General features: G+C 42.0%; 2 protein-coding genes across 2 annotated transcripts; both read left to right on the forward strand.

Annotated features, from left to right (window-relative positions):
* Positions 1-1,457: 1,457 nt before the first annotated feature.
* Positions 1,458-4,985, forward strand: LOC139201771 (uncharacterized). Its single transcript, XM_070831184.1, has 3 exons — positions 1,458-1,719; positions 2,369-3,007; positions 3,845-4,985. Exons 2-3 carry the CDS (start codon positions 2,444-2,446, stop codon positions 4,430-4,432), a joined length of 1,152 nt encoding a protein of 383 aa, XP_070687285.1. The 5' UTR covers positions 1,458-1,719; positions 2,369-2,443; the 3' UTR covers positions 4,433-4,985.
* Positions 4,986-8,005: 3,020 nt separating this feature from the next.
* anpeplb (alanyl (membrane) aminopeptidase-like b) lies at positions 8,006-27,030 on the forward strand. Its single transcript, XM_070831496.1, has 20 exons — positions 8,006-8,974; positions 11,285-11,430; positions 11,555-11,688; positions 12,023-12,143; positions 13,095-13,249; positions 13,486-13,599; positions 13,793-13,936; positions 14,137-14,202; positions 15,964-16,029; positions 16,149-16,297; positions 18,405-18,490; positions 18,815-18,948; positions 20,041-20,096; positions 20,232-20,379; positions 20,603-20,691; positions 21,446-21,556; positions 22,557-22,724; positions 22,878-23,018; positions 24,956-25,019; positions 26,004-27,030. The coding sequence occupies exons 1-20, from the start codon at positions 8,367-8,369 to the stop codon at positions 26,145-26,147; spliced, it is 2,844 nt and encodes a 947-aa protein (XP_070687597.1). The 5' UTR covers positions 8,006-8,366; the 3' UTR covers positions 26,148-27,030.
* Positions 27,031-27,678: the final 648 nt, after the last annotated feature.

The following is a 27,678-nucleotide window of genomic DNA, read 5'->3' on the forward strand; positions in this document are numbered from 1 at the left end:
ACCACACTGGCAGTTTTTACATGCATAAATGTGGCACAGAATAACAATTGTTGTATGGCACGGAAGCTGTACCAACAAGGAATATTGAGAGCAATATATTTTAAATGTGTAATGTGCATTTCATCACGCTCCTCGGTTGGCAGGTAAGTGGGTCTTTGAACACCTCACCGGGCTCGTGTTATGATGCGAGTCCACGTGCTCATCCCCGTAGACCCAAAGAGTGGAACCTCTCATCTAAACATTGCTCCATGGCAGTGTAGGACAGGGTGTGTACACACAAGTTTAAAATGTAAATGTAATGTTGAAAGCAGCGTGAAGATCTGTAACATTTCCTCCTCACAGTCACACTCCTGCTTGAAATCTGGGATCAAGTCCTCTAGTGTATATATTCTGGGGGTGTTTCCACAGTTCCATGTTTTTTTAAACCCTCTGTCACAAAAAGGGCCCCTCTTACACTCAAGTTACTCACTTTCTCTGGCTGTAGAGAGAGAGAGAGAAAAAAAAAGCTACAGTGTGGAAACCAAAGCACAGACTGCAGGGGAGAGGGGAGGTGATGTGTCTCGGATCTTATACCAACCCTCCTTCTACCTCCTTACTTCACCATTAACCTATTTTATACTCTATAGCTGGGAAGAAAAGTAAGATCTAAATTGAAGTTGGAGTCAGTATAGGTGGTGCTCTATGTGAGGCCATACTCTGGTGGCCTCCAGTGCATTTTATCACCCTGACTAGACACTAAGGTGCAGCCTTGAAGAACCTGTATCAGCAGTGTAGGAGGATGCCCCTTCAAGGATGCCAACCTGCATCACCAAGCCCACATTTTTGTCCCGTATATTCAAAGCGCCACCTACTGGTGAAAATGACTCCCAGTCCATCCACCCATCCATCCATCCATCCATCCATTGTCTATACCGCATATCGTTAAGGGTCGTGGGGGGGGGGCGCAAAGAGACCTGCCGGCCAGCAGTTTCGAACCTGAAACCACCACCATGCCGCCCCCTACTGTAGGAATATAATAGCATTGAAACAGCATAGTGATCAAATTATCTTTTCAAAAACACGACAATTGTGTGTACATATATCATATAGTGTTGAAAAATATAAATCACAGAGCTTGAAACAAACTGCAGAGGGGAATCAGTGATTCTCTCCTCACAACTAGTTTGACTTGCATCCGACAGGGGGCGCTTGTCTTCTCCACCCTACACCGCATGACCTCTTCAAACACGACTACTGTAGCGTCTATTATTGTTATCTGTTTGGAGTTAACGTCACGTGTTTAATAATTCACTGAGTGTTCCCTGTCAGAGCCGAGGTGAGAACATCTGTCCTTCTAAAACCTTTTTTTTCCCTTTATTAAATATTTTCTAACTCCGCCCGGTGGCGCAACGCCTTGGTTCAAAACGTGCACCTCAGCGCATTTTGATGACGCCATCACCAATGAGCCACAACAAAAACAACAACAGAACTCAGCTGCTCAGCAGCTACTAGCCAACTAGCCGGCCCAGTTGTTAAATATTCTTCTCTGGTTTTAACATTTTGGATTTGTAAAATTTGCTTTAGAGTTACGAATACTTTCCGACACAAAGGAAATGATATAAATTCCTCAACCATGTGTATTAATTAGGTGAAATTTAAAAACCCTTTGTCTCCTCTCTGCTAGCTTCTAGCAAGTTAGCATTGAAAGTGAGGACGGAAGGGAGCCTGTTCGACCAAAAGGTAACGACACAACTAATAACTCGATGATGGTGGTGCAACACAATCATATTATCCCCACCGTATCCTTTATTCTCAGAAAGTGGGAGTCTCTGAATGTGCCCCTGTTGTTCCGACAGAGTCTGGAAGGTGACTACCAACAACGGAACTGCCAGAGTTAGTCACGGACAGATGTGCCACTTAGCTTAATTGTAATTCAACACCGAGATAAAAGCGAGCGCGTGTGTATCGCCTTACGTGGAAGTTGTGGCTTGTTGGTCGACTTCCCTGTTAACGACTGAACTGTTCTCCCTGTTGCGTTCAAGGTGTTAAAATGAAAGTCCGCTTAAAGCACACAAACATAGAATGACTGCCTCCATTAGCCACTGCTACAAGTGTGCTTGTGAGGTATCTTTATGCTGAGTTTGCTGGTGTCTTCGCCTTTGTGATCCAAACCCCCAAGCTGCTCTGTGGACCGAAACCATGGTAACCTTCTCCTGCCAGTGCCCAGGAGAATATTACTGCTGACTGTGTAACAGAGCACACAGTCAGCCAGGGGGGTTTGTTTCTGCCTGCTACTTCGAACAACTTGAAGAAAAAAGCAAAAAAAAAAAAAAAAAACCCTCATCATCCTAAATTGTTTTGTGTTTGTTTCCTCTCTTGATCTTTTTAGACTTCGCCAAGTCCGGAGATATTTATGGCAAAGCTAAACCACAAGACCAGCAGGTGGAGATTGTGACCTCCACCAATGACCACCAATATCAATTCCCCATCTGTCATCATGTCACCGCGAAAAAGACCCCTGGTCCCCGTAAGCAGCCGGCGGAAAGCGGTGGACGACTACTTCCCTTTCAACTTCCTGCCCGTGGAGTGCCAGCTGCACGTCATGTCCTTTCTGAATGAGGTGGACAAATGCAGCTGTGCTTTGGTTTGCCTGAGCTGGAGCTGCCTCGTCCGATCCTGGAAGCTGTGGCGGGTGGCAGACTATTCCCGTCGTGGCGTGTTCCACCTGGGTCGGGAGGGGCTGCTTGTTTCCAACCGTGAGTTTGAGAGGTGGAAATCCTGGGTTCACCATTACACCCACCACCTCATCTCCCGCAGGGCCAGTCTGCTCACGCTAAAGGCCAGCTTCGACCTGGGGGATCGCTGCAACAAGTGGAGCGAACTGCTGAGTCACCTGCTGGATAACGTCCACTGCAGAGACCTCAGCCACTTGGACCTCAACTGGACCTTTACTCTTCTTGAGCCACTGGACCTCAGGGTCCACTCCAGCTCCAGTTCGCATCAGGACAGCATTACCAAGATGGACCAGGTAACTTGTTATTAGTGATTCATTTCAAATTCAGTCACACGTCCCGATTGCACAAAGCAGTAACTGAACTTTGTTGGTCTCAGTAAACTGCCACCCTGGTGCTTGATACCTAAATGCATTAGGTACTGTCTTTGTGGGGTTTCTGATGCTCTGTTTCCGTTGGCACTGTGATAGATGCTGGATGTTAACTCTAGAGCCCATAGTGTACATGGTTACAGTGTATACGGTTATATTAGATTTGATGTATTCCATATATTAGATTTCACCATAATGTAAACAGGATCGTTCACCACATTTAAAAAAGCAACCAGCGATCACATATGAAAATGAGACATATGTGAGTGTAGGGATGCTTTTCTGTGGTTTGTACCAATGAACAGAAGATTCCAAGATTCATTCAAGAAGTTTATGTAGGTGTACGAGCTCGGAGTCCAACATCACAGGCATAGATGAGACTAAGGAATACAGAGTAAAGCTACCACATATATAGGATTCTACAAACTATATCTGGTTTCAGATACATGAGAGCATGTCCCAAGATGGACTTGATCTTTCCTTAGAACAACCAGTTGTCCAGACAAAGCGGAGTCGGAAGAGTAGTACGCTGACTTGAGAGTAACATATATACCATGTAAGACACAAGTTCCTACAGACATGAGAAAAACCTTCTAACAGTGAGAAAAGAGACAGTTCATGTTCTAGATAAAAAATATCAATAAAATGATAATAACAAATACAATTTGGTAGAAACAACGGGGAAGCACTGTTCTTGTGATGTGTTGTTAACATGTCATGTGTTATCTAGACAAATCTCTCGATCTTGATTTGATTCGACAGGTGACCAGTTTCCAGGAGCTGCTGACTAAACTCACCCACAGCTGTCCGCGCATCTCCAAGATGCGGTTACACTTTGACTGGTCCGATGTGTCCGTGTCGCTGCTCACCCAGTTCCAGCAGCTCCGAGTCCTCGAGCTCAAATACTTCTGGGTCTTTAAAGGAGTGACCCCCTCGACACTGCAGACCCTAACCAAATCCCTGCCCAACCTGAAGTCTCTGACTTTACACATCCTGGTGCCCCTGAGGAACCTGGGCATCTCCTACATTCTGGAGTCTCAGTCTCTGGAGTTCCTGGACGTGTCACCCAGCCGGGGTTTGGTCTTCTCCTGTCTGAAGCTGCCCGCGCTGCGCGAGCTTCGAGCCAAGAAGATTGTGCGAGGCATCACACTGGACCGGAGGACCAGGCTGAGGATCCAGAGCCGGTGGCCCTGCCTGTACCACGTCCTCCGGGAGGGGACGCCGAGGCTCCAGGCCCTCAACAACGAGAGGCTCCTCCCCTCGTGGAGAGAGAAGAGCTACGGGGAGCTGTCGGCCATCCTGGAACAGTCCTGTTACTGTGTGCAGCATCTGGACAGCTGGCTTTGGTAGCCAACTGTGTGACATTAAGTGAAGCACATTCCATAGCTGGCCGTTGGTTGGTAGATCCCAGGAGAAAGCAGCATATGTTTTGTTTTTTTTTTTCACCCAACCATTTTGTCTCCATTTGAATGATCTTCACTGAGAGGACATTAAGAGCTGAAATCAAAGGACTACAAGCTGTTTCCAACTTTAAAACAGGAAGCTGCTGTTACAGATGGAAACCCCCTCTCAGATGTTGACGAAACAGTGAATCACTGCGTGTCTGTAGTTATTATTTTGTTTTTCCATTATCTCCAGAAAGAGAGGTATTTATGCTAATTGCACTGTTTTGTGCAGGCCTGGAGTCGTGTCCACTCGAGCTCTGTGATGGAAAAATGACAACTTTAACTACAAGTCCAGCTGAGCCAATTGTACACGGCCCATGTGTTTGTGCAAAGACGACTAGATGAGCGTGAAGGCCGCTCAGAGCTGTGGGGAATGCCTTTTAGACTGAACCCGTTCAAAGAGAACTCTCAGCTAGATAGTAAAATGTCGTACTGTCAAGAAAAAAAATTCTATTTTGATTAAAGAGGTGCAGTTTTACAAGATAAAAGTTGTAATATCCCAAGAGGAAAGTTCTGAAACATTTTGAGAACGAGAAGAAGCTTTAATATGTCAGAAAAGCTATAATATGTGAGGAAATTGTAATCTTCTGAAAGAAGAGACGGTCGTACTTTCAATAATTACTTGTTTTATGGGGGAAAAAAGTCACCTCTGTCCAACCAATTAAAACATAACAAATCTATTCTCAAAATATTACAACTTTTACCCGAAATATTATGGTTTGTTTTTAAAAAATATGTTGACTGTATTCTCGGTATCCGATTACATCGACTTGTAGAGAATTGACATGTACTGTAAATGTAATTATTCTTATGAGATTGGCGATCGATTGAATTCAGTTGTATTTACCCTCGGAAACATTCTCTACGGTTTGTGTTTGGGGGGTGAAGCTGTACACAAATTGAGAGAGTATTGAGAGAATTGCACAAATGGTGAATGAGACCAGCTGTGCACATGCAGTAAATATGTAAAATACATGAAATTGTATTCTAAATGACATATCTGAATGACAAAAAAAATGTAATCTATAACAAGTAACGACACCGAAAAAAGCAATCCTCTCAGATTTGATGGGTTCTGACCCTGGGTCAGCAGGACCAAGTCCTCGAGACGAGTTCGTGCTAAATCACCTGAACGCCCAGGCTGGTTCTGTGTAGCCACTCAGACTTGGCTGCTTAATATTTGGCACGTTCAGACTGCCAGCATTAAGCTCTTGTGATTCTAATCTTAGCCAGTCAGGAATGCAAAGAACAGGACTCATTCCAGCGCTGGAACCAGTTCGCACCCAACATTTTGTTTTATTGTTGATGTGTGTAAAAAATGTCTTTTTAATCATTCGTGTGTTCCTCCTTAAGCGGAGAGAGCTGATATAAGGATTGTATCAGGTCTGACAACATTTAACCTGCCTGTCTTATAATGAAGGAATTCATCTACTTGATTTTTGGAAACATTTTGCACATTTCCACTGCTGTCACAAAGGTTACTGCTGCTGAAATCACAGCAGCACGCCGATGACCAAATCGTTTCAGCTGTTTCACGTGTGGAAAAATGTCTGTTTGTAATCATGCATTCCTTGTTTTTTTTTTTTTAAATGTATGTGGAGTTTTATTTCCATTCCTTTTTACCAGGAGCCTCCACTGTTCGCTTCAGACAACCGAGGAGTGGAATCGGTGTTTTTGCAGTTATCCTCCTAATCAGTAGAGGTCCCTATTCTCAAAGCTTTGGCCTTGAAGACTTCTCTCCCAAAGGTCTTACAGCAGAAACGTTTGTGTTTACATATGCACTAGTGTAACATCATTTCATTCCAGTACTTGTGCTCATGTGTTGTACAAGAAGCAGATGTGTGCTTGAGGGTATTTATGCTCTTCAGACTATATCAGTGTATGTGTGAGATTTGATTGGTATGATGAAACATGTGACTGTAGAACATTTTACAAGATTCTTAATAAAGGGTTGTATTCCATCTTAATTTCCATTCACGATTAAGTCACTTTTGTGTGTGTGAGTTTGTGATTTAAGTCACTTTCAGGGACTTCAGACTGTTGACTTGGGATGGCTTGTGCTACTGGGGAGAAAAGCAGTGTCCCCAATCGGTAACATGGGTAACATTTTGGGTCAGTGGTCAAGATTAGTGTCAGGTATAGGTTAGGATTAGGCAAGTAGCGGTTATGTTAAGGGTTAGTTTCCAAGAAATGAATGCGGGGCCCAAAACTCTAGGAGCACACTCAGTGTGGGGCCCACAGTGTCTGGAGGGGAGATTTTGTTCAGAACGACAAAGTGCCAAAACATTTGTGTAGTGATGGTTAAGGTCAGGGTCAGGGGCAGGTTAGTATTCTTTACAGTGTACATGTCAGGGAGAAGTGGAGACACAGGTGTGTGTGTGTGTGTCGACATTTACAGAGAAGCATGTCTCACAAGAGGACAGGTCTGATTCCGGACCTCTCTAAGAAATTCATCTTTCCTGAAAGCAACATGCACACAATGTGTGAGAAGAAATCCCTGACATTTAGACAGATGTTATAACATCTGGTCTACACCGTTTTTTCCACATAATAAAATGACTGAGCTTTTGAATCTACTGGAGTCCAGTAGAACACTGTTTTAAGAGCTCCAGAGAATTTTTTTGGGGGGGTTTTATTAGCTTTGTTACACTTGTTAACTCTGACTAAAGGGATGAAATTTACTATGAAGTTTTTTTTTCATATGCATGAAACCAAAAAAGGACTCTCACAGGGATCATGAACATCATTACATCCCCAACAGCCCGTTAATCAGAGATAATATATCACGTGAAACAGGAATGTGGCCTCGCTTGGCCTCTCCTCCACTTGGCTCTGATCTCTCTGTGATGAAGGTTCGCCTTCGCTCTCGGACCATCTTAATGTTTCAGGATGGTCGGGTCAGTTTGATCTTAACCCTGCAGCAGGAACATCTGTTTTCAGCACAAATAACCACCGCTGCACCCTCTTTTCCTGCTCTCTTCCCATTTTGCCTATGTGTCTCACCGTGCTCCCTCTCCTGAGGTGAGGAATATATGTGTGTGTCTGTGGTGGTCATGGTGGTCATGATTCCCTGAGGTTGGGGCTTTCCAGCCAATTCAGTGATTTCTCCAATCACTCTGTTTTCTACTCTCCTCCTCTTTTTCTTCTCTTATCCGGCCCACTCAGCTCTCCTCCCTTCAAATGCTTCTCATTTGGTTGGAGTTTGTCTGTGGCACAGGATCTGTGTTGACATCTCCAGAAGCCATCATCTGACCCCCTGTGTTGAGACTTTGCCTGGCTGTGGACGGCAGTAACCGGAGGAGAGGTCACTGCAACTTGGAACTCTGGACACCTGCAATCAGAAGTGATGAGGCTGATGTTCTCCATCTGAAGGATTTTCTGCACTAGAAGCTCTTGTGTCCAGTGAGGCGTGTGATTGTAAAGGCTCAGGCAGTGTGCTACATTCATAGAGGGCGTGTGTGTGTGATGGGTTGGAGAACGCAGTGTGAGAAAGTGTTCCTTGAGGTTTACCTAACCCTTGCATTAGTGGCAAGACCACAGTAACCACCTCCAGATGTTTGAGAGCACAATCTGATCATTTACATCAACGCCAATGAAAATCGCCCTCTTCACACTGTAATGCTTACTCTTTGCTCCTTCAGCAATGCCCAAGTTAATACTTAATCTAAGTATGGACTCTTAATTGCTAAGGCCAAGCCCTGTTTATGGGTGGGAGGCTACTTTTACACGAAGAGATCAGTTATTGCAGACAAGAGGCACACAAGCCCAGGAAGCCGTCAGACTCATCTCCTCCAGTCAAGCAACAGGACCTTCAGGGCTGACCATAGGAAGCAGCCACCATGGGCCAAGAGTCCATCACATCCAAGGCTTTCGCCAGCGCCTTTGCCGTCCTGAGCGTCTCCGCCATCGCCGGCCTTGTCACCATGATCATTGTGTACAAGGTTGAGATCGTCAAACTGCACCCAAGTCCTCGTCCAACCCTCCCGTCCACCACCATGGGTCCACCGCCCGTCATGCGGCTGCCAAAGAATCTCATACCTGACAGCTACAAGATCTTCCTCCAGCCTCACCTCTACACCCGAATCATTGAGGTGGTAAATGTCACCAGCCCCAACCAGACCATGCTCTTCACAGGAAACTCCACCGTTAACTTTCACTGTGTCCAGGGGACTACAGCCATCTACCTCAACAGCAAGGACCTTACGGTTTCTAATCCAGTGGTGATGGACACAAACAAAAATAAGAGGATAAATGTTTTGTCGATGAAACACCACCAAGATGCAAGTAACTTCCTCGAGATCCAGTTGAATCATGCACTGGAGGCAGGCGGTAACTACAGTTTGTTTCTGGCTTTCAAGGGAGAGATATCAGAGAATCTTGATGCACTGTATGTAAGCACTTATCTTGAAGGTTCTCCATCTTACGAAGGTGATCCAAATAAAGTGAGGTAAGTAAAAAAAGCAACCAAAGAGTTTAAAGCTGTTACATTTCAATGTGAAGGATTTGTGATGATTGCATCTTTCAAAGTATTCCAGCTGTAACATAAACCTGTCAAGTTTAACACAGGAAACCATTAAAGGGCAAATCTACATATTCCCAAATTTTACACTTGGTGGTTTAAAGACGATTTAAATTAGATGAAAAGGCTGAAGCTACTTTTCATCTAATTGAATCCACTTGTTGGCTCTTTAGCAACATCGCCATTGCGGCGGAGTGTAATTACAGTTTAACAGAAACTGAAAGAGCATATGGTGGTATTGACTGCAGTCAAAAACAAGCATTAAGTATGTTTGTTTGACAGCCACAAAAGTTCTGTGCTGTAAATGATTCGTGCCCAGCTTTAGTTTTCAGCCTTCCTTTGATAGTCTATGATGATAAATCAACAAACCTCCAATCTGTGATTTTTTTTCCTTTGTAATCAGCAATGTTGGGCAAGTTACTGTACTTAAAAATATAATAAATTACACATTTCATCATTACACATTTCTTCTTGATAAATTAATTGTGTTCATTTCCTAATTATTCAACAGGAAAAGTAATTAGTTTCATTACTTGTGACATTACTTTTGTTACAGTCCAACTCCGTCAAAGTGCCTTTAAACAACTCCACAGGCACAAGTCACATGTTCCATATTATTTAATGCATGTTGAAATAGAAACACTGAGTCTTTGTGGCTTAAAAAGCAGCCATCTGTTCTGTTTTGGAGGTTTTTAACTGTCAGGAAAGCTGCAAGGTTGGCAAAGTTCCACCTGTAAGCAAAACCAGGTGATTTCTGATTGTAATGCGTACTGATCGAAAAGCACTGTCAGTTTAATCATTTACACAGAAGTGAGTAAGAGATGACACTACTTTCTATGAAGTAATGAGTCAGGGCCGTTTGGTTTCTTGAGTGCTGACGCACTGCTAAAACAGAAAATTAACTACGCGAGAAACCAAAACTAATTGAACATGATCAACATACAAATACATCTGGATTGGAGTCAAACTCCAAAAACCAGAATAAAAAACAAAGCACATCACATGTCTGTGCAAGGCTGGTTGTTCCTTTATCAACTGCACTAGACTAAAAAAGAGAAGGAAAAAAATCATCTTGGATTCAAGCTGTGGTGGTTTCATGGGTTAGGCTATTGTCTTGTGTAATTACAGTCCTTCATCCTTTTATCACGAGAGGCCCATGGGGGGAAAAGAAACCAAAGACAGTGTGAAATCACTGAGGAGGGATTTGTTGTCACAGACTCACTGCACTAGTGTGGGTCGAAAGACACACAGGTCATCAAATTATTCACACTTTGTCCCAGGCTAACATACAGGAAGCTTATGGAATCTGATTTGTGTCAATAATATCGAACAAATGTCGTAAAAATCAAACAAAAAAAATTATTTTAAAGGGTGCAAAACTCACTAAGGCAAAAAAAAGAATCATCTCAAAAGTAAAACATATAACTTACAAACGTTATATCTGTAGTTGTGTAAATGATTGGTCTTTTTTAATATGTGCTTTTGTTTACAGTGGCTTCTGCTGCTTTGTGGTTATGCTGCCAGCTCTCTTGTTTGCTCTGCCTGACTTGATTATATTGACACATATCGGATTCCATAGATATCCCTATAGTCACCGCAGTCACTCATGTTGTTATACGGAAGAGTATTATGGCCAGTCATAAGGGGAAAAAATGAGAAGATGAATGAAATGTTTTTTGGAATAAAGTTTATTCTAAATATTAAAAAAAAAAAAAAACCAACAATCTTCCCCCTCAAATCTATTTTAATTACGCCTAGCACTACAAGTGAAAGGTCGACTTTGTTTCAACATGCTCTCGCTCTAATCTTCTTACTGTTTGCACCATTAAAGGCTGTGGAATAATCAGTGCGCTCCGGTCCTCTCTGTCCTCTGGACGTTCTCTGTCCTCGAGCTGAGAAGGACCTGATTCAGCTGCATTTGCTGGAAGATGCACAAAGAACTTTGTTTTGGCCCTAGTACACTTCCATACTTCCGTGCTATCTTTACACATCTATTTGAAGAACTGGTACTGCTCACTAAGATGCTTCTCAGTTTAGGTGTTTGCTATTTTATATCTTGGATACACAATCTACCACCTGGCCTCCGGTGTGTGTTACAGACTTTGTGGACACAATAACACCACTGTTTCCACTAGTATTAGAAAGACACAAGACACAATCTAAATGGCTAGTGTTTTTTTCTAGTGCTTCCTCATATTTAAAGAATGATTGATTCATTGTCCGTATCTGTATTTATAGATTCCTTGCTGCTACCAATATGGAACCAACAGATGCCAGGAGAGTGTTTCCTTGTTTCGATGAGCCAGAAATGAAGGCCACGTTTGAAGTGACCATCATCCACAGGCTAGAAACGACAGCTCTGGGAAATGAGGTGTCAGTGTCAGGTGGAAAAACAAGCTCTTAATGATTATTAGGTTTCAGACCACATAGCGATAAAAGACAAAACTGTCATTACAGAATATAAGCTATCCTTCCTTATACTGCTTTGCCTTGTTTCCACTCTGTCAGACTCCAATATTCTCGACGCTCACTGGCAATACACTCGCTTTTATCCAACACCAAAGATGTCAACATACTTGCTTGCCTTCACGGTTTCGGAGTTCACACCAACCCCCTCAACGCATGAGCGTGTGGACATTAAAGTACGTATACTTCTCTACATTTAAGATGTTACTCAATCTAATTGTTTTTGATGTGGTGTTAACCTTGAATTTCTGCCCGTCATGCATGAATATTTAGAAATCTGATCCAAAGTTTAATGGCATGCCCCTGGTTTTGGTATGCTGTAAATGTATGGTTTCAATGCCATATCAAAATACCATTCGGCACCAAGAACCAAAACTTTATCCAAAAGTGCAGTTATTTTCATGTTTCCTGATCCGTACAAAAGTACAAAACCAAAAAATGTTGAACAATATCTTCTGTGCTTTTTCTCCTATCTTATTCTTATCTTTCCTCACTGCTTTGCTCATGCAGACGTTCGCTCGACCTGAGGCCACTGAAGCAGGGCATGCTAAATATGCAGCCTCCATCACCGGAAAAATTCTTGCCTTCTATGAGAGTTATTTTGGAATTAATTACCAACTGAAAAAGCTAGGTAAGACTTTCTAGATATGAATGGATGAATGTGTTGATAGACAGAGGTAAATAGTATCATTGTCACTGTCAAAAATATCTTTGCTTTCTTTCTGTGATGATGTTGGAAGGTCAGCAGGCTAGCTAACTAGCTTACCATAGCTAGCTCGATAGCTATAAAAACTGCATTTAAGAAGTGGGCATAGCCATCTATTGCTTTGTGGACTATTGTTTTGAAGCCTCAAGTCTGGCATTTTGGCTGGCGCCATCTTTATTCTGGAGCCAGAAGTGCTGTTCGTTCCACAAAGAACCCGTCCCTGATTGGTCAGGTTTGGGCATGACCCGCCCCACTTTGGTTAGGTTTAGGCATGGCTGGTTAGTCACAAGTTAGCCTAGAGCATACCCTGCTCTATCATATGTTTTAGTCTGAAGAATTCATTACATTTGTAACATTTTGTATCAACCACAGACTGTATAAAAGAAGTGGGCGACCAGAAAAGACCAGAAAAGTGAAGCCAATGGGAAAAAAACTCACTTTTCTTTGCCCCCTTGTGATTTTGACAGTTATACATATACACCTTGCATTCAAAAACTACAAATCCCATGAAATTTTACCATGATGGCAGCGCTCCTGTCGTACTTAATCATGACTAATGTAGTCATTTTTTGTTGTTGAGTCACTTTGTGCCCACAGTAAAATCATTTCAATCTGCTTGTTGACACTTTAGGTACTTTATCTTGTCATTTTACTATACATACTACAATCAAAATGCAGTTTTAATTAGCATATGCAATTGAGGCTCAGGTTTTATCAATTCAGTAACAAGAATTATTGAGTAGTTCTACCTTTAGAGCTGGTCAGCTCCTCTTAGAGAAAAAACACTGGATACTCTTGCTTAGAAAACATATTACTGGCTAAGCAAATGTATGTACATAATTTGATCACTTGTCCATATCTATGTGATTCCTCCAGATCAAATTGCACTGCCAGACTTAAATCCTGGAGCAATGGAAAACTGGGGACTGATCACATATCAGGAGGGGGGGCTGCTCTATGAGGATGGAGTGTCCTCCTTGTTGCACAAGGAAGTGATAGCCACTATCATTGCACATGAACTGGCACACCAGGTTAGAAGAACAAACCTCTTTGGGCGTTACCCCTAATAAGCTCAGCAAAATGGAATGAGATGAATTTGACTTATGGCTCAAGGCAACAGCTGTTCTCACTAGTTTTAAGTTATTTTGGATAAAAGCACTAACCAGATGATGTCAATTATGATCCTACAAAATCTTGAAGCATTTTATAAAGGGTGTTACAAGACACTGCCACCTCAACTATCCACATCTTCTCTTTTTGCTAACAGTGGTTTGGAAATCTGGTGACGATGAAATGGTGGAATGAAATTTGGCTGAATGAGGGCTTTGCTACCTACTTGTCATACTTTGCAGTGGACGACGCTGACGACACATTCAAGATGGTAAGCCCAGTCCAAACTTTCACTGATGGAGCCGACTTCCAACAGAAGTTTTTTTTTCCCTTTTCTCTTGTACAGCTTTCCAACTTGTGGCACTCATGGACACGGAAAAACACACACATGAGGAGAATGCTTAATGCAAACAGGCAAGGCAAAACCGTCTTCATATCTTCACGTCTCTTCGTTTTTTTCTCAGAAAGACGCATTTTTCGTGAGCAACCTGCACGCAGCATTTGAGGAGGATGCTCTGGCCTCGTCCCATCCCCTCAGTCCTCCCCAGGACGATGTTCAGACGACTTCTCAGATCATTGAGATGTTTGACGCTATAACCTACTGTAAGGTAAAGAATAAAATGAGCCAAGGTGTCAGTGCAATCATGCCGCAAGACCACAATGAGGGTATGCAACACAGAAGCGCGCACATTCAGGAGTATAGATTTTACACTACATGTATTTCTATTTTTTGTATGCTTTATTTAAGGTCACTCATGTCTGTGTGCTATGAATATTAATGTGCATGCATTTGGTGTTCACTCTGTAGGGGGCAGTTGTGCTGAGAATGCTGGCGGACATTGTGGAAGAAAGAGTTTTCAACAAAGGGATCAAAGTAAGAAATAATGTTCAGCTTCATTAAGATGGGCTGAAATTGTGTTGTTATTTTTAGAAATGCCATGAGACCAAATGGGACCTTTGACACCCCTTTTAACTTCCAATCACAAGGTGATCGATTTTGATTGCCCTTTAGTCTAGACTCAAGACTCCTGTTTCATGGTAGGACAGGCTGAGTGCCATGTCCGAGAAAAGTTGTTTTTTCTGAGAAGATGCATCCTTTTGTGGCTTAATATATATAAAAAAGCCCTTGTAATACTATGCCTGCTATGCCTTCACTTTCTTCATCCAAAGAGTTACTGAACAAGGACGAAAAGCAAAAGTCCACGCAACCAGCAGAGTAAAAGACCTCGCTTTTCCTTTTGGAGACTCTCCTCATGCTTTACAAAACTGTCGGTCCTTATTGTCAGTCAGTCCTGACAGTCCTGACTGTCTGTCAGTCCTCTCAGCATTAGAAGTTAGCACATGGATAAGAAGGAGCTGGTGTGGCTCCAGATATTGGAACACACAACGTTACGTAGCCACAGCCTCTTCAGAACATCTGCTGTTATGAGTCTTTGGTGAGCCAAAGAGAGTGTAGTGATTGGTTTTGAGAAAAGGGATTATTGCACATAGATCAAGCAACGATATTTTGGGTTTGTTTTTCACTCTGGAAGGAACATGAAAGACGGCTAGCTCTGAGAGAACTTTCTCTCGCACTTCAGCAAGGCTTTATTGAAAGAACGTGATGTGCAATCTCGACAACAACATGCCAGAGACACGCTAGAGAGAAAGTAGAACGATGATTAGAGAGCTGTTGTGATTGACTGGCGCTAGCATGGGCCTGCCCAGTTTGCAGTTTTGCCATCAGCTTGCCAGCTACAGTGGTTTACCGACCACACCTGTGAGCAGCGGCTACATCAATGAGTGTCAAGCACCGTCGATTACGCAAAAGCACACACGTGAATTTCGCTGTATGTGGTTTTGGATTAGTTGTGGGTTGTGACTGGACCTTTAGGAGGTGATCACCTGAACTGAATAGATAGATAGATAGATAGATAGATAGATAGATAGATAGATAGATAGATAGATAGATAGATAGATAGATAGATAGATAGATAGATAGATAGATTTCTATCTATCTAGAATTCCCGAAGTGTACCTCAACACACATGCAAATGTAATTGGACACATCCTATCCAGCTGATCATCCAACATCAGCTGTCTCTCAGTTTGGAGTGGTCATGTAGTCAGTCACAAACGTTTACTTGAACATCAATAAACAAAGTTTTCATCATATATCCAAATCTGAGATGTTGACAATAACACCATCAGTCTGGCTCTGAAGCACATTCCAACATCTGGCTTATGTCTGTCTGTTTGAGAAACAGACTCACAATCCACAATTTTTGTCCACTTGCTGTTCCCACTGCCTCAGGCGAAACCACTAAGGGTGTCATATTTTCCCTGTGGGATGGAGCAGACAGAAAGAATAATATTGCCGTGGGCGAGAGTGATCAGAATCTCACAGGAAGCAGGCAGGTGCAGGACTGAGAAATACTTCCCTGCAGACCTACAACACCTGGCAAAGAAGATTTGCTTCCAGTCAAACATTTCTCTCAACATTACATCCTCTTTGGATGTGCTGATGGCAGCTGTGTTTGGATATTTTCATTCAGCTATCGACATCAGTGTTGACTGCAAACTTTCCTTCTCAACAGAATTATTAAACTGCTGACTATAGCCTCTCTCTCTTGTTCTCTCCCTTTTTGTGTGGTAGATGTACCTGTCTGACTTTAGACATGAAAACACCGACCAGAATGACCTCTGGGAATGTATACAGAAGGTAAAGTCTTATATTTGGTTAGGTTTTTTTAAAGGCCACATTTTTCTTGCTGAATGGTCATCCATCAGAATATGATATTGATGTAATAAGATATGAACTAACTTGTGGCACGTACGCAGGCCGTTGATGAGGATGCTGGTCACACCAAAGTTGCCAAAGTGATGGACGCCTGGACCAATCAAATTGGCTATCCTGTCATCACCATAAACACTACCAATGGAGAAATCTACCAGAAGCACTTCCTGTTCAATGACTCTTCTGAATCTAGGTTTGTAACAACTCATATTCATACTCAGTGCACTCATATGCACTTATGTTCCAGATAGCAAAACTGTAGAAAAATGTCTTTTCTCTCTCTGAACATGTGTTTTATATATATATATATATATATACATATACATATATACATATATATATATATGTATATATGTATATAGCAACTAATCAAAATTCAATTGAACAATGGGTCAAATGTCATAAATACTTATGAAATGATTTTGAATTATCTCTATGGAGCATTTTAATGTCTTTCAGCTTATCATTTACTCTGCTCTCACCAAAGTTGTTTCTAAACAGAGCAGGCAGCTGCTTTTGGTGAAAGGGTTCTGATAACCCATCGCAGAACTACCCGTTCACCACCAAACAGCAGACAGACGAAGTTAGCAACTAGCTTCTGAATGCATTCGACCCACTAAAGAGTACCTAGGCTATTTTCTGGCAGTAGGAGTCCAAAGTAGAGCTAAAAGGAGAATGAATACCGAACTTGCTGTCATCAGGTGGACAGAAACAACTGCTCCATATATGACGAATGTGTAATAGTCAAGTCTTTATCACAACAACTTTACAGAGTCATAATATCGATATGATATGCCAAAGGGCCAAAAATAAATCAATTAGAACAGGTTTAACGATACTGTGATAAAATAATTTCATGTAATATTTTCCCATCCTATCAACAAAGTCTGTAGTCAACATAAGACACATAAGAAGTTTGCCTTCCTTTTCCAGATGCTTTTCATTGGCATGTATAGTTTACTTAAAGCTTTCTAACCCCTTGTGTAAAATGTGAGCAAGTGCAGCCGTGGCCAGAAACATCTGGTCAAAAACGAGTTCCAAAATCATTTCTTCCTCCTTTAGTTATTCACTGAAACTTCACATTTTGAATGTGATCCATTCGGGCAAGGAGAGAATAGTTTACCTTCACTATCTTCCCAAAGGCCAAAGTTTGATCATAAATCTGTCCTCCAGTGACTTCATCACTTCACAATGTCTAAGTCCCGCTGAGAATAGTTTTCGGCGAATGATTAGAGTCAGGTTCTTATGTCTGTTTCTGTTGGTAGGATACAGTACGTTTTCCTCTGCCAAGCCTGCATGAAATCACTGCAGCTGATTATAGTAGATTGGTGCGGAGTGGTTTCAAACAATGTTTTGTAACTATGTGCTGCATAACACTGCCTGGTGAGTTTCACAATAATTTCACCTGACCTGACCTGTTTTGAGTTACCACGGCAATACTGAAACCATAAACAGCTCTGGACTCTGACACAATGGCATTGCAGATGTCTGCTTATGAAAATTACTGTAACTCACTGTACCTGGGGGTCGGCCAGCCCTCTTTGTCTCGCCTGCAGCTGCTGCAGAGTGCTGCTGCAGCGAGACCTTAAACTGGTACCAGAACAAAAACAGCATCACACCTGTAGTAGCATCCCTGCACTGGCTACCTGTTGAATACAGGTTTGACTTCAAGCTTTGAAAGCCATTCACGGGCTGGCTCCCCTCCGACTCCAACTCCAGGACGCTTAGATCCTTAGAAGAACTGCTTTTGACGGTTCCACAATCCATGCTTAGTAGGTGAGGGACACTGTGTCTTTGTGGTGGCAGGTCCTAAGCTTAAGAATAGCCTTTCGCTCACGATAAAAAGTTTCCCCTCCACTGACACTTTTAAGTCTAAACTCAAGATGCACATATTTTCGATGGCCTTTCTTTGGTTTTGGTGGTTTTAATATCAAGTATTCTAAATTCTTTTACAAACTGATCTTTCTAGTTCTATTACATTTTATTTCTGTTCTAGTATTGTGCACATAAATAAATGTATGTTGTCTTGTACTAATATTTTATAATCTTTTTAATTTAGCTATTTCCTGGTGCCTTTCATGCCACTGATGTCATTTTACTTGCTATTGTTGAGCTGCTTACGTCATTTTTGCGCAGCTCTTTGGTCAGTTTTGAAATGTGCTATATGAATAAACTGGATTTGATTTGCTAAAATTCTTCTTGTATAGAACTGAATAATCATCTGCTAGATCCTGAGCATCCTGGCCATCTCATACCATGTCCTTACACCCATTTCTTTGTCTTTTTTTGTGTCTGTTTAGCCTTTGGTGGTACATCCACATCAGAGTCATGTCAAATGAGTCTGACTCTGATTCTTCGGCTGTCTGGTTGGACTCCAGTGGCCCAGGTAACAGAATACACAACACAGAGCTTTGGGATTAACACTATGTTTCTCCAAAATCGGTGTAACTGTGTTATCATATTGGACAAACAACTAACACTTTTGTAATACAGCTTCTCTGTTTCATCAAGCTCACTAAGGACTATATTTTTGAACATGCTAATGCATTCTGTGTGATGTGTTTTGATTAGGTAGCAGACTGTTGAAAGTTAAATGAGACTAACGAACAGTTGACCAGATACCCAAGGTTACCTTTTCTCTACTCTTTATACTGTGCCGTTGATTTGTGATGTATAACTAAGCTTTGAGTAATATTTGCCTCTTGAACAGTAAAGAAGGACGCATTCATTTCCAAGAGTGGAGAGTGGATCCTGGCAAACGTCAACTGCACCGGATACTACAGAGTCAATTACAACCCTGAGAACTGGGACCGTCTCCTGACTCAGCTGGAGACAAACCCACATGTGAGTGCTGAGCCAAATAATGAATTAGCAAATCACCGAACTGAGCAGAAACCGACCTCCGTAAAGATATTGTTCGTTCACATGACAAAGAAAAGACATTTCACAAGCTGCTTTTTAGAGGAAAGTAAAATTCCAACAGGTTGCCCCCTGAAGGTGATCAGACTATATCAAACATGACCAAGGAACACCTGTTGGAATCAGAAAAACTGAAAAGTGAAACTGATGTGAAAAAAATAATCCCTCTGTTTTCTAGGTTTTGTAAAGATCAGATTGTTTGGACTGTAAAAATTGTGTTATGAGCAACGACAAAAGCATCCAAAATATTCTTCCTCTCTCATACGGTAAAGATAGGATCATCTTTGTGGGGTTTTTCATATTAATGTTGTGGCTGGAGGAAAGACCACTGGGAGGGGGCCTGACCCAAGAGAAGAAAATGAGAAATGCTTTGACAAGCGAAAAGATTGCCCTGGTCATGTTCTAGAGGAATTATAATGACTCCAAGATGTTTACCTGAATTTCTTGGACTTGAGTCTTTCTAAGTGCTGTCAGTGCTATGTGCTGTTGATATGAATTGCTGTTAAATCCTGTACAGACGTTCACGGTTCGCAGAGGATATAGACTTTATTAATCATTGGCTTTCCACTTTTGAGTTTTAGTTGTTACACATCAGCAGGATTCATCATCTGAGGACCAAGAATGTCTGTACAAATGTTGAGATATTTCAATTGATGAGTGAAAACTTTGACTCTCCGGTGGTGCTCGATGGAAAGTCACAGGATCAATAGCGTGAATGTCCATATGAAATTTCATGGCAATCCGTCAAATAGTCTGGATTAAAGTCGTGGACCGACCTACTGGCAGTCACTGTCATGCCTTGAACCATGGTGTCAGTGCAATGGAATAACCTAATGACCTTTGGATTAGGTTAGATATTCATTCAATGTAATAATCAATAGATATTTTGGTTTAAAGCCTTATCATTTCCCCTGCTCTCATGCTTGTCTCGCTGTTGGTAGAATGAGCGAGCACATCGGTGTCCTCGTATTTGGGATCTAAACTGAAAGATCAACTGTCCCTCGTCTTGTTTTTCAGCGGATCCCACTGATGAACAGAGGCCAGCTTATTGATGATGCATTTAATTTGGCGAGGTAATGATTTAGATTCAGTTCATCCACACTGCTACAAAACAAGTTTCTGTAGGTTAAGTCAGACCTGGAATTTTCACCTCGATGGCTCATTTGCCACCATGATCTCACCAAATCACATCTCTCTTCTTTCCTCAGGGCCAAACTTATCGACGTGGCTCTGGCTCTGAATTCAACCCGCTTCCTTCGGAATGAGAGAGCGTACCTCCCCTGGGAATCAGCAGTCAGGAACCTTGAATACTTTGTCCTCATGTTTGACCGCTCAGAGGTTTATGGACCCATGCAGGCACGTGTTATTAAAACACCCTTTCTAACTTGTAATATTCTTTATTACATTACCAACTGAACTGACCTGAACTGGATGGAGAAGGAGAATTTCACAGGCTGAATGTGATTGCCTGCTGGTGTTAATGTATTTCCTCGTCAGAACACAAACAAATGTGCAGTAAAAATGTTATAGTGCAGCATGTGTTCCTGAAACTCAGCTGTAAAAGTGTCTCTTCCTGCAGGCGTACCTCCGGGATCAGGTTAAGGACCTCTACAACTTCTTCAGGAACGACACGGACCATTCCGTTGTCCCAAAGGACCACTCCTTACAGTAAGGAAAGATGAATGTTACTGATCCCTCAGGGTTAACATCATCGTGATGTTTACGCAGAATTTTTCCTCATCAGATTTACACATGTTTGCACTTTACAGTTTTACAAACTCACAGTCCAGTCCAAGAACAAGAACAGATGTGTGAGTCTGCAGTTGCACTCACAGAGATGCTAGTGACAGATGTGTAGAGAGGACTTGCATTGCCAGTGTGCTGCGTGCTTCTACGGAACTGACGTCAAGAAGTCAGGGATTGTTTCAAGTGAAAAATACAATGACTTTAAATGTGATTGGATGAGTCTTCGGTATAAATCTTATCATATATCGTTAATCGTATATGTGGCGCTTTACCAGATCAACACAAAGCTCTCAAACAACCAGCCCGACAAGACATTATTACCTGAAGAGTAATTCGCCATACAGCTGTGGTTTTCAAACTTTTTCCTCCCATTTGATGATCAAATTTCCAAGGCAACAGTGAGATGGACCACACAAAAACTCCTCTCACATAACCACATAATCACATAATGCTGGAAACCATGCCAAGTGTCAGCGCTGCTGTCGGACTTGGATTAACTCTTTGCTCACCCACTGCATCCGTTTTAAAACAGGTCAAATGTGTTCTTTCATTTTGTACATTTAAGGCGCACCGGGGCTGCTCTCACAGCGTCTCTCAGTCTCCTTCGAAACACATTTCATGTCATTTCATACCGTCACACTTTTTGTGATCAAATGAAATTGTGCTTCATTCCAAGGCACAACCAGATCATCGCCATAGACGTGGCATGTACCAATGGACTCCCAGAATGCTTAGCGATGGCTACAAAGATGTTCGCCAACTGGATGAACAGCAACACAACTAACCGGTACGAAAACTACTGGATAAGTATATACAATCTATATAATATAATTTCTGCTTCATAGCTGTAAAAATTCCCCTAACCTTACGGATGGTTCTATTGGTGTCCAAAAATGGTCTGACTGAAATAGCTTTTATTATATTCTGTAGCTTTACTCTCCAGCAATGATTTAGTGAAGGTAGGTGTCATTGAAACACTTTTTGTGTGAACTGTTGGTTGCTATTGTCACCCCTCTGCATTTTGGTTATCTTTGAAGCTGCACTTGGCAGGATGTGTAGAGTATGGATTCTAATCCTGAATCACAAACTGGTTCATGGATAACATGATCCCTTTCCTACTAATTGAGAAGATGCTTTCCAAAACAAAACTCTAGTGCCCAGTGAAAGCTTTCCAGGTGCAACTTTAAAGTAGTGTACTGTATCTGCTCATTACTTCAACACACATGCATGTATATACATGCATGGCAGCGTGTCTATGTATTTGCTCTTGCCCACATTTGTACGTGGATGTATGTATGTTATACTGCTTGTACATCATAACATACCTGAATCATATCTGAATTAAGGGTGTAAGGGTAGGGGGCGCCATGCGCTGCACGGACAAGTGACTGGAATTGACAGTGCGTACGCATGCACATCAAGACTAAACAAGATCTGGTCCAGTTGAGTTTAGGTCAAAACCAGGACTAAAAGACGACTGAGGTTGACGTGAAGACCATGACCATTTCTTAGTGGAAAAAAACAGAAATGCCGTCCTACAAGTGTAAACATCAGAGTATAAAGACCATTCTTTAATATCTCGCAGGTGTGATCCCTTAGTTTGCACTGGTGGGAGAAAAATAGTCAAGCTGGACAGAATGTTCAGTATGTCTGAAAATATGCTGATAGGCAGGAAAACGTCAAGTCAACAGCCCAGAACAACCAAGAAAACTTGAAAATGAGACAGTCCCGGTGTAGGGAAAATAACTTTGTGAGTGTGTGTGTGTGTGTGTGTGTGTGTGATTCAGCATCCACCCCAACCTGCGGTCTGTAATCTACTGCCAAGCTGTGGCTGCTGGCGGGAAGGACGAGTGGGAGTTTGCCTGGAACAAGTTTCAGAGCTCCAGCGACATCTCAGAGAAAGACCAGCTCCGTAATGCTCTGTCTTGCACCAAGAAGATCTGGTTGCTCAACAGGTGGAGCCAACAAACAGTCATATACAGAATTATTTTATTGGTCTTTTTACTGTGTACTTAAGTTCATCTTCCAGACACACCTGTGATAGGGTAAATACCAAACATGCAATTTTCATTAAGTGAAGAGCTGTCAGTGCCTTTGTTATCTTGCAGATACCTGGAATACACTTTAGACCCTGAGAAGATACGTCTGATGGATGTTGCCTCTACTATTGACTACATAGCCAAGAACGAGGCGGGGCAGGCGCTGGCCTGGAACTTTATCAGAGCACACTGGGACTATGTCAGTCAGGGGTAGGTTGCTATTTGGACAGATTGCATCTTGTTTTTCTCAGTCATGAACAAGTATTTGAGATTGTGCACTTGGGTTTGACCAATATAGACTTGAAAAGGAAGACATGATGCTGGTTTTTTTGGTTTGAGGTTGATGATAGGCAGTATTTTGTGTCAGTGCTAAACATTTAAATGTAGCCGTTTTTATTCCGACAAACTTCAAGTATTCATGGTTCACCCCAGAATATATGTTTGCCAGGGTGGAGGAGCCGACCTACCACAGCAGATAGATTGTGACAACGTGGAGCTAAAACAGAAATTAAATTATTTGTATGGTGTACAGCTCCATCAATCTTTTTTTTTATTTTTTGGCTACTTAGGGGTAAAGCTCCTCACTGGCTAGCATGTTAGCTGTTCAGTGTTTTTAAGTCACACATCAGCTAGACACTGACCAACATTAACATTCATTTGGTGCCACCTTTTTAGCTCTATTTTTGGTCTCCACCAACTCCTCAGAGAAATATCTGTCTCTTTAGCCGCTAAATGCTGCACTACATTCACCAGCTAGCTGTTAACTGTATCTGCTGCTTGGTGCCAGGCCTGTAGTGTACAGTGGGCATAGTCCCCAGACAATGAGGTGAAAAAGGCTAAAAGGCTCAGTGACGATGACTTCAGGGTTGTGATAATAGTCTGTGGGTAAAAATACTGATCATGAAGCTGCACCTTTGATATGGACCCACAGACCTTTGCAGTTCCCCTCTGCCCTGCAGAGCCTTTTAGCCTCTTTAAGCTATTTAGCCCCCACTGTGTACCATAGCGATGAGTGGATTGTAGATCTATCCACGGGCACTGCAGGTAATCTGCAGATCCAGTGGGCTGGGTCGTAGAAATGACAGTTGTGGGTGGGTGAAATAATACATCATTTATTAACTTGAATAGAAATTGTACTGAAAGCAGCCTAATCTAATCTTAAAGTAAATGGTTAAAGACTACACCCAGACATCAATACAACAGACAATAAAGAAACCACACGGAAGGCTTGCTCTGCTCAGTATAATTCATTAGAGCCTACAGGGGCTGGTAGAGGTGGAACTGCAGGTGTAGGTCTCTAAATCGGAGGAAATTATTAGTTCGGGTGGGTGGCAGGTGGAAGATTTATGCATATATGTGGATTCAATATACATCCGAGCTGATGCGTGCATCTCTAGTGAACCAGCAGACTGATTTATCCGTCTGACTCTGAATGTAGGCTTGCTCACGTTGGTCTTGGTTCACAGCTCCGTCTCATGACCTACTTAGCGGCCAATTGATAAGACAAGACCGTTTGTTGTCAGCAATTTCTCGGTGGCTCATCACAGAGACCTGTGACTGAGACCTGCTGTCGACAGAGGCCTCTTGACACCGAAGCGACCTGCAGTCGAGTCACTTGAATAAACAAGCAGCGTCATAGAAAAACAGGCTATAATAAACAGTGGCTAATAAAAAGCTTGCACAAAGGTCTACTTTATCTAATCAGTGCTTATAATTAACTGTCCTTCATAAAGTTCCTAACTGTTTGTGCCTTTACCAGGAAGGGAAATAGATCAGTATCACAGTTTAAATATACACAGCGGCGAGTTTCATTTCATGAGCACACAGTGACACCTGAGGTTGATCAGCTGGGATTCTAACTTCTCTTTTAATCAATAGACATTTTTACCATCTCAACTTCAGTGCTTCATCGTACTTCTTGGCAGAGGGCGGTTTATCAGGTCCACTTTGCTAGATGAATGCAGTCTAAAGCAACAGCGAACACAAGAAATTCTGCTTTAGCGAAGGTTACAGTGTTCAGCTTTCTTTATTTGAAGCTGTTACTTCAACTCTGTGGTCATTTCAGAGGCGGCAGGTTGCGATGTTGTCAAACTGCAGTGCATTATGCTGAAAGCTGTTTCTAATATTTTGTCTTTCTCTGCCGCCAGGGATGGAGCGATGCTGATTGAGAGTGTGACCAGCAGGTTCTCAACAGAGTTTGAACTGGAAGAGGTAATTTACTGATGTTTTATTATGTCAAAACGGTAATATCAGCATGCATGTGACGTCAAGTGGACTCCCGTCATTCCAGTCACGCACCAATAATTGACTGATATAAGATGAGTAACCTGACTGATATAAGATGAGTAACCTGATGCACCCTGGTATTATAATAGGAGACTCCCTGTTGTTGTGAGGGTGACAGCATGCCACTTTTATCTCTGAGCTTCTCAGAGTTTCTCTTTCTGCTCCACTTCTAATTTATAGTTTAAAGGACGAGGCAGGTTATATTCTGGACCATGAACACACACTTGTTTATGTTTGAGTCAGCCCCACATTTTATTGTAAACGTCGCTCAAACTAATCTTCGGCTGCAGGAATGTGGTGTATGTGGGATTGAGTCATAATAAACTAAAGTGTGTGTGTTCAGCCAGTGCAACAGTGTTGTTCACTGATGTGTCTTTAATATATACATATAATAATATATAAATTAATATATGTATAGAATCTACATGTGTTCCCTACGCCACTACTCCACGCTAAAACAAGCCCAGAAAATTCACCCGTCCCGCCTTGATCAGTCCAATGGTCGTGCACACCATATCCTCCATCATGTTCTCTCTTTTCAGCCTCACAGCAATTTCAGTAAAAATAACTGTTGCTCAACATTTATCAGCTCTGAAGGCATAAGCCGCCAACTAGCGTTTTGGCGGAGTAACAGCACATCTGCACGCCAGCGTAGGCCACTTCCAAGGGCCCCCAGTGTTTCACACACTAGTTGGTTTTGGTCTTTTGTTGATGAGAAGAAAAACATCCCATCATGCCTGGCCTCGTGCTTTCATATCCTCCTGCTCGGAGATCTTATCTCACAATGATGGCTGATGCTTATGAGATCACAACTTCAATAATTAGGCCTCCATTGTTGTTTTTTTCTTCAGTAAATGCAGTGTGTTTCCTCAGCAATGCCCTCACGTTGATCTGCGTTTGTGTGTACAGCTGGAGCGTTTTTCAGGAGACTACGATCTGGGTCCTGCTACCAGGGCGGTGTACCAGGCCATAGAGCAAACCAGAGTCAACATCCAGTGGGTCGGCGAGAACAAAGAGGTCATACTGGAGTGGTTTGAAAGAGAAGCTGCTTGATAGAGAACACCATCCTTCACTGATTTTGAGCCTCACAGATCAGTGCGTCGACCCGTTTTCAATTCTGTAGCTGAATACTCAGAAGACTTTCCCCCTCCCCTAAATCCAATTCACCAGCAGGAACCGATCAAGAGTGAACTCCCTTTGCCAGGAAAATAGACCAGAGAAATAATCATTAAATGAGAGATTCAATCCAACAGTTTGCTAAAATGAATTGTGATAGTGCTGCATACATGGCAGAGTACTGACGAGTGATGGGAGAGATGTGGCACTTAAAAGTGAAGACACGGCAGTGTTAATGTATATACTCATGTGCATTATTTATACTGTATATTCAATGCTAACACTCAACGCAACAAGAGTTTTACTCTCATGTGATTTTTGCACATGATGCTGATGCTGCATCATTAAACTTGCAAGTGTATTTTAAGTTGTGTGTTTGAAAAAGTTTTATTTTGGAAAAAACATTTACTCTTCAAAATTCAACATTTTGTTTTTTCTTGTTGCTGCTGCCCGTTCTAAAAAATATTTCATAATCCAGACTTTGTGGTAACTTTTTTTTAACAGTGGAAAATGGATTGAAACGTCCATTGTTTGTATTCATCACCCAGGATGCAAAGAGAGCGAGACAAAAAGAGAGTGATTCAACATGAGTTGACTGCAACAGCTAAAACGTACCAGTTGTTTTGATGCTGCCAATTTCCAGACTAAGTTTCTCAACATTTGCACAAGCCAGAGCCAAAGGACAGAACCTCCTCTGTTAGTTATAAGGAACATGTCTATATAGTATGTGTGTGTGTGTGTGTTGTAATCAGCGAACCAAATTATTCTTGTATGTTGCTGAAATAGTTTTTTTTAAATAATAAAACGTCGGTTATTGTGTCAAATATGAGTCATTTAATCCAGTACGTGTCGTTTTTTTGTTAACCATGTGAAAAGAATACAGGTCACATTTACTGACTATACGATCTATAAAAATGAGATGATCACCATGATAATAATATGTTATACAATGTTGGAATTCCTTTGAGGTGTGTATAGAAGCACGAGGAACATAAAAGCACGTCCCATCAAACGCGCCAACTTATCCTCTCTTCGGCTCATCGTCGTCACCAGGAGCAAGACAATTATAGCAACCACCGTTCTGTAGTTAGGTACATTCTCCAGCAAATGACCGATGTAATAACATCTAAACAGACTACATGCTTAGGAAGACAAAGGAGGGAAATAGAGTAAAAGACCAAAAGAATGTGCTGGAGATGTATTGATGTAGAGTCGGACTATGAGAAGAGGAGCCGTTGCAACGTGAGGCTTAATTCAAGTCAAAGACGAAGAATCTGTATCTCATAAAAGGGGATCAAGTTGTCTAAAAGTTTTTCTGAGATTCAGGCACCGAACGGCAGATTTATCTCGGCAGTTTTTTTCAAGTCACCAGTTGCTGAAAATATTTCTGCAGTTTATATTCTCTCACTCTATATAAGTAAAACGGACTTAACTTGATGTGGCCATAAAAATGAAGGAGTGTATCATT

This window comes from Pempheris klunzingeri, chromosome 5, assembly GCF_042242105.1.
Source record: "Pempheris klunzingeri isolate RE-2024b chromosome 5, fPemKlu1.hap1, whole genome shotgun sequence".
Lineage (NCBI taxonomy): Eukaryota > Metazoa > Chordata > Actinopteri > Acropomatiformes > Pempheridae > Pempheris > Pempheris klunzingeri.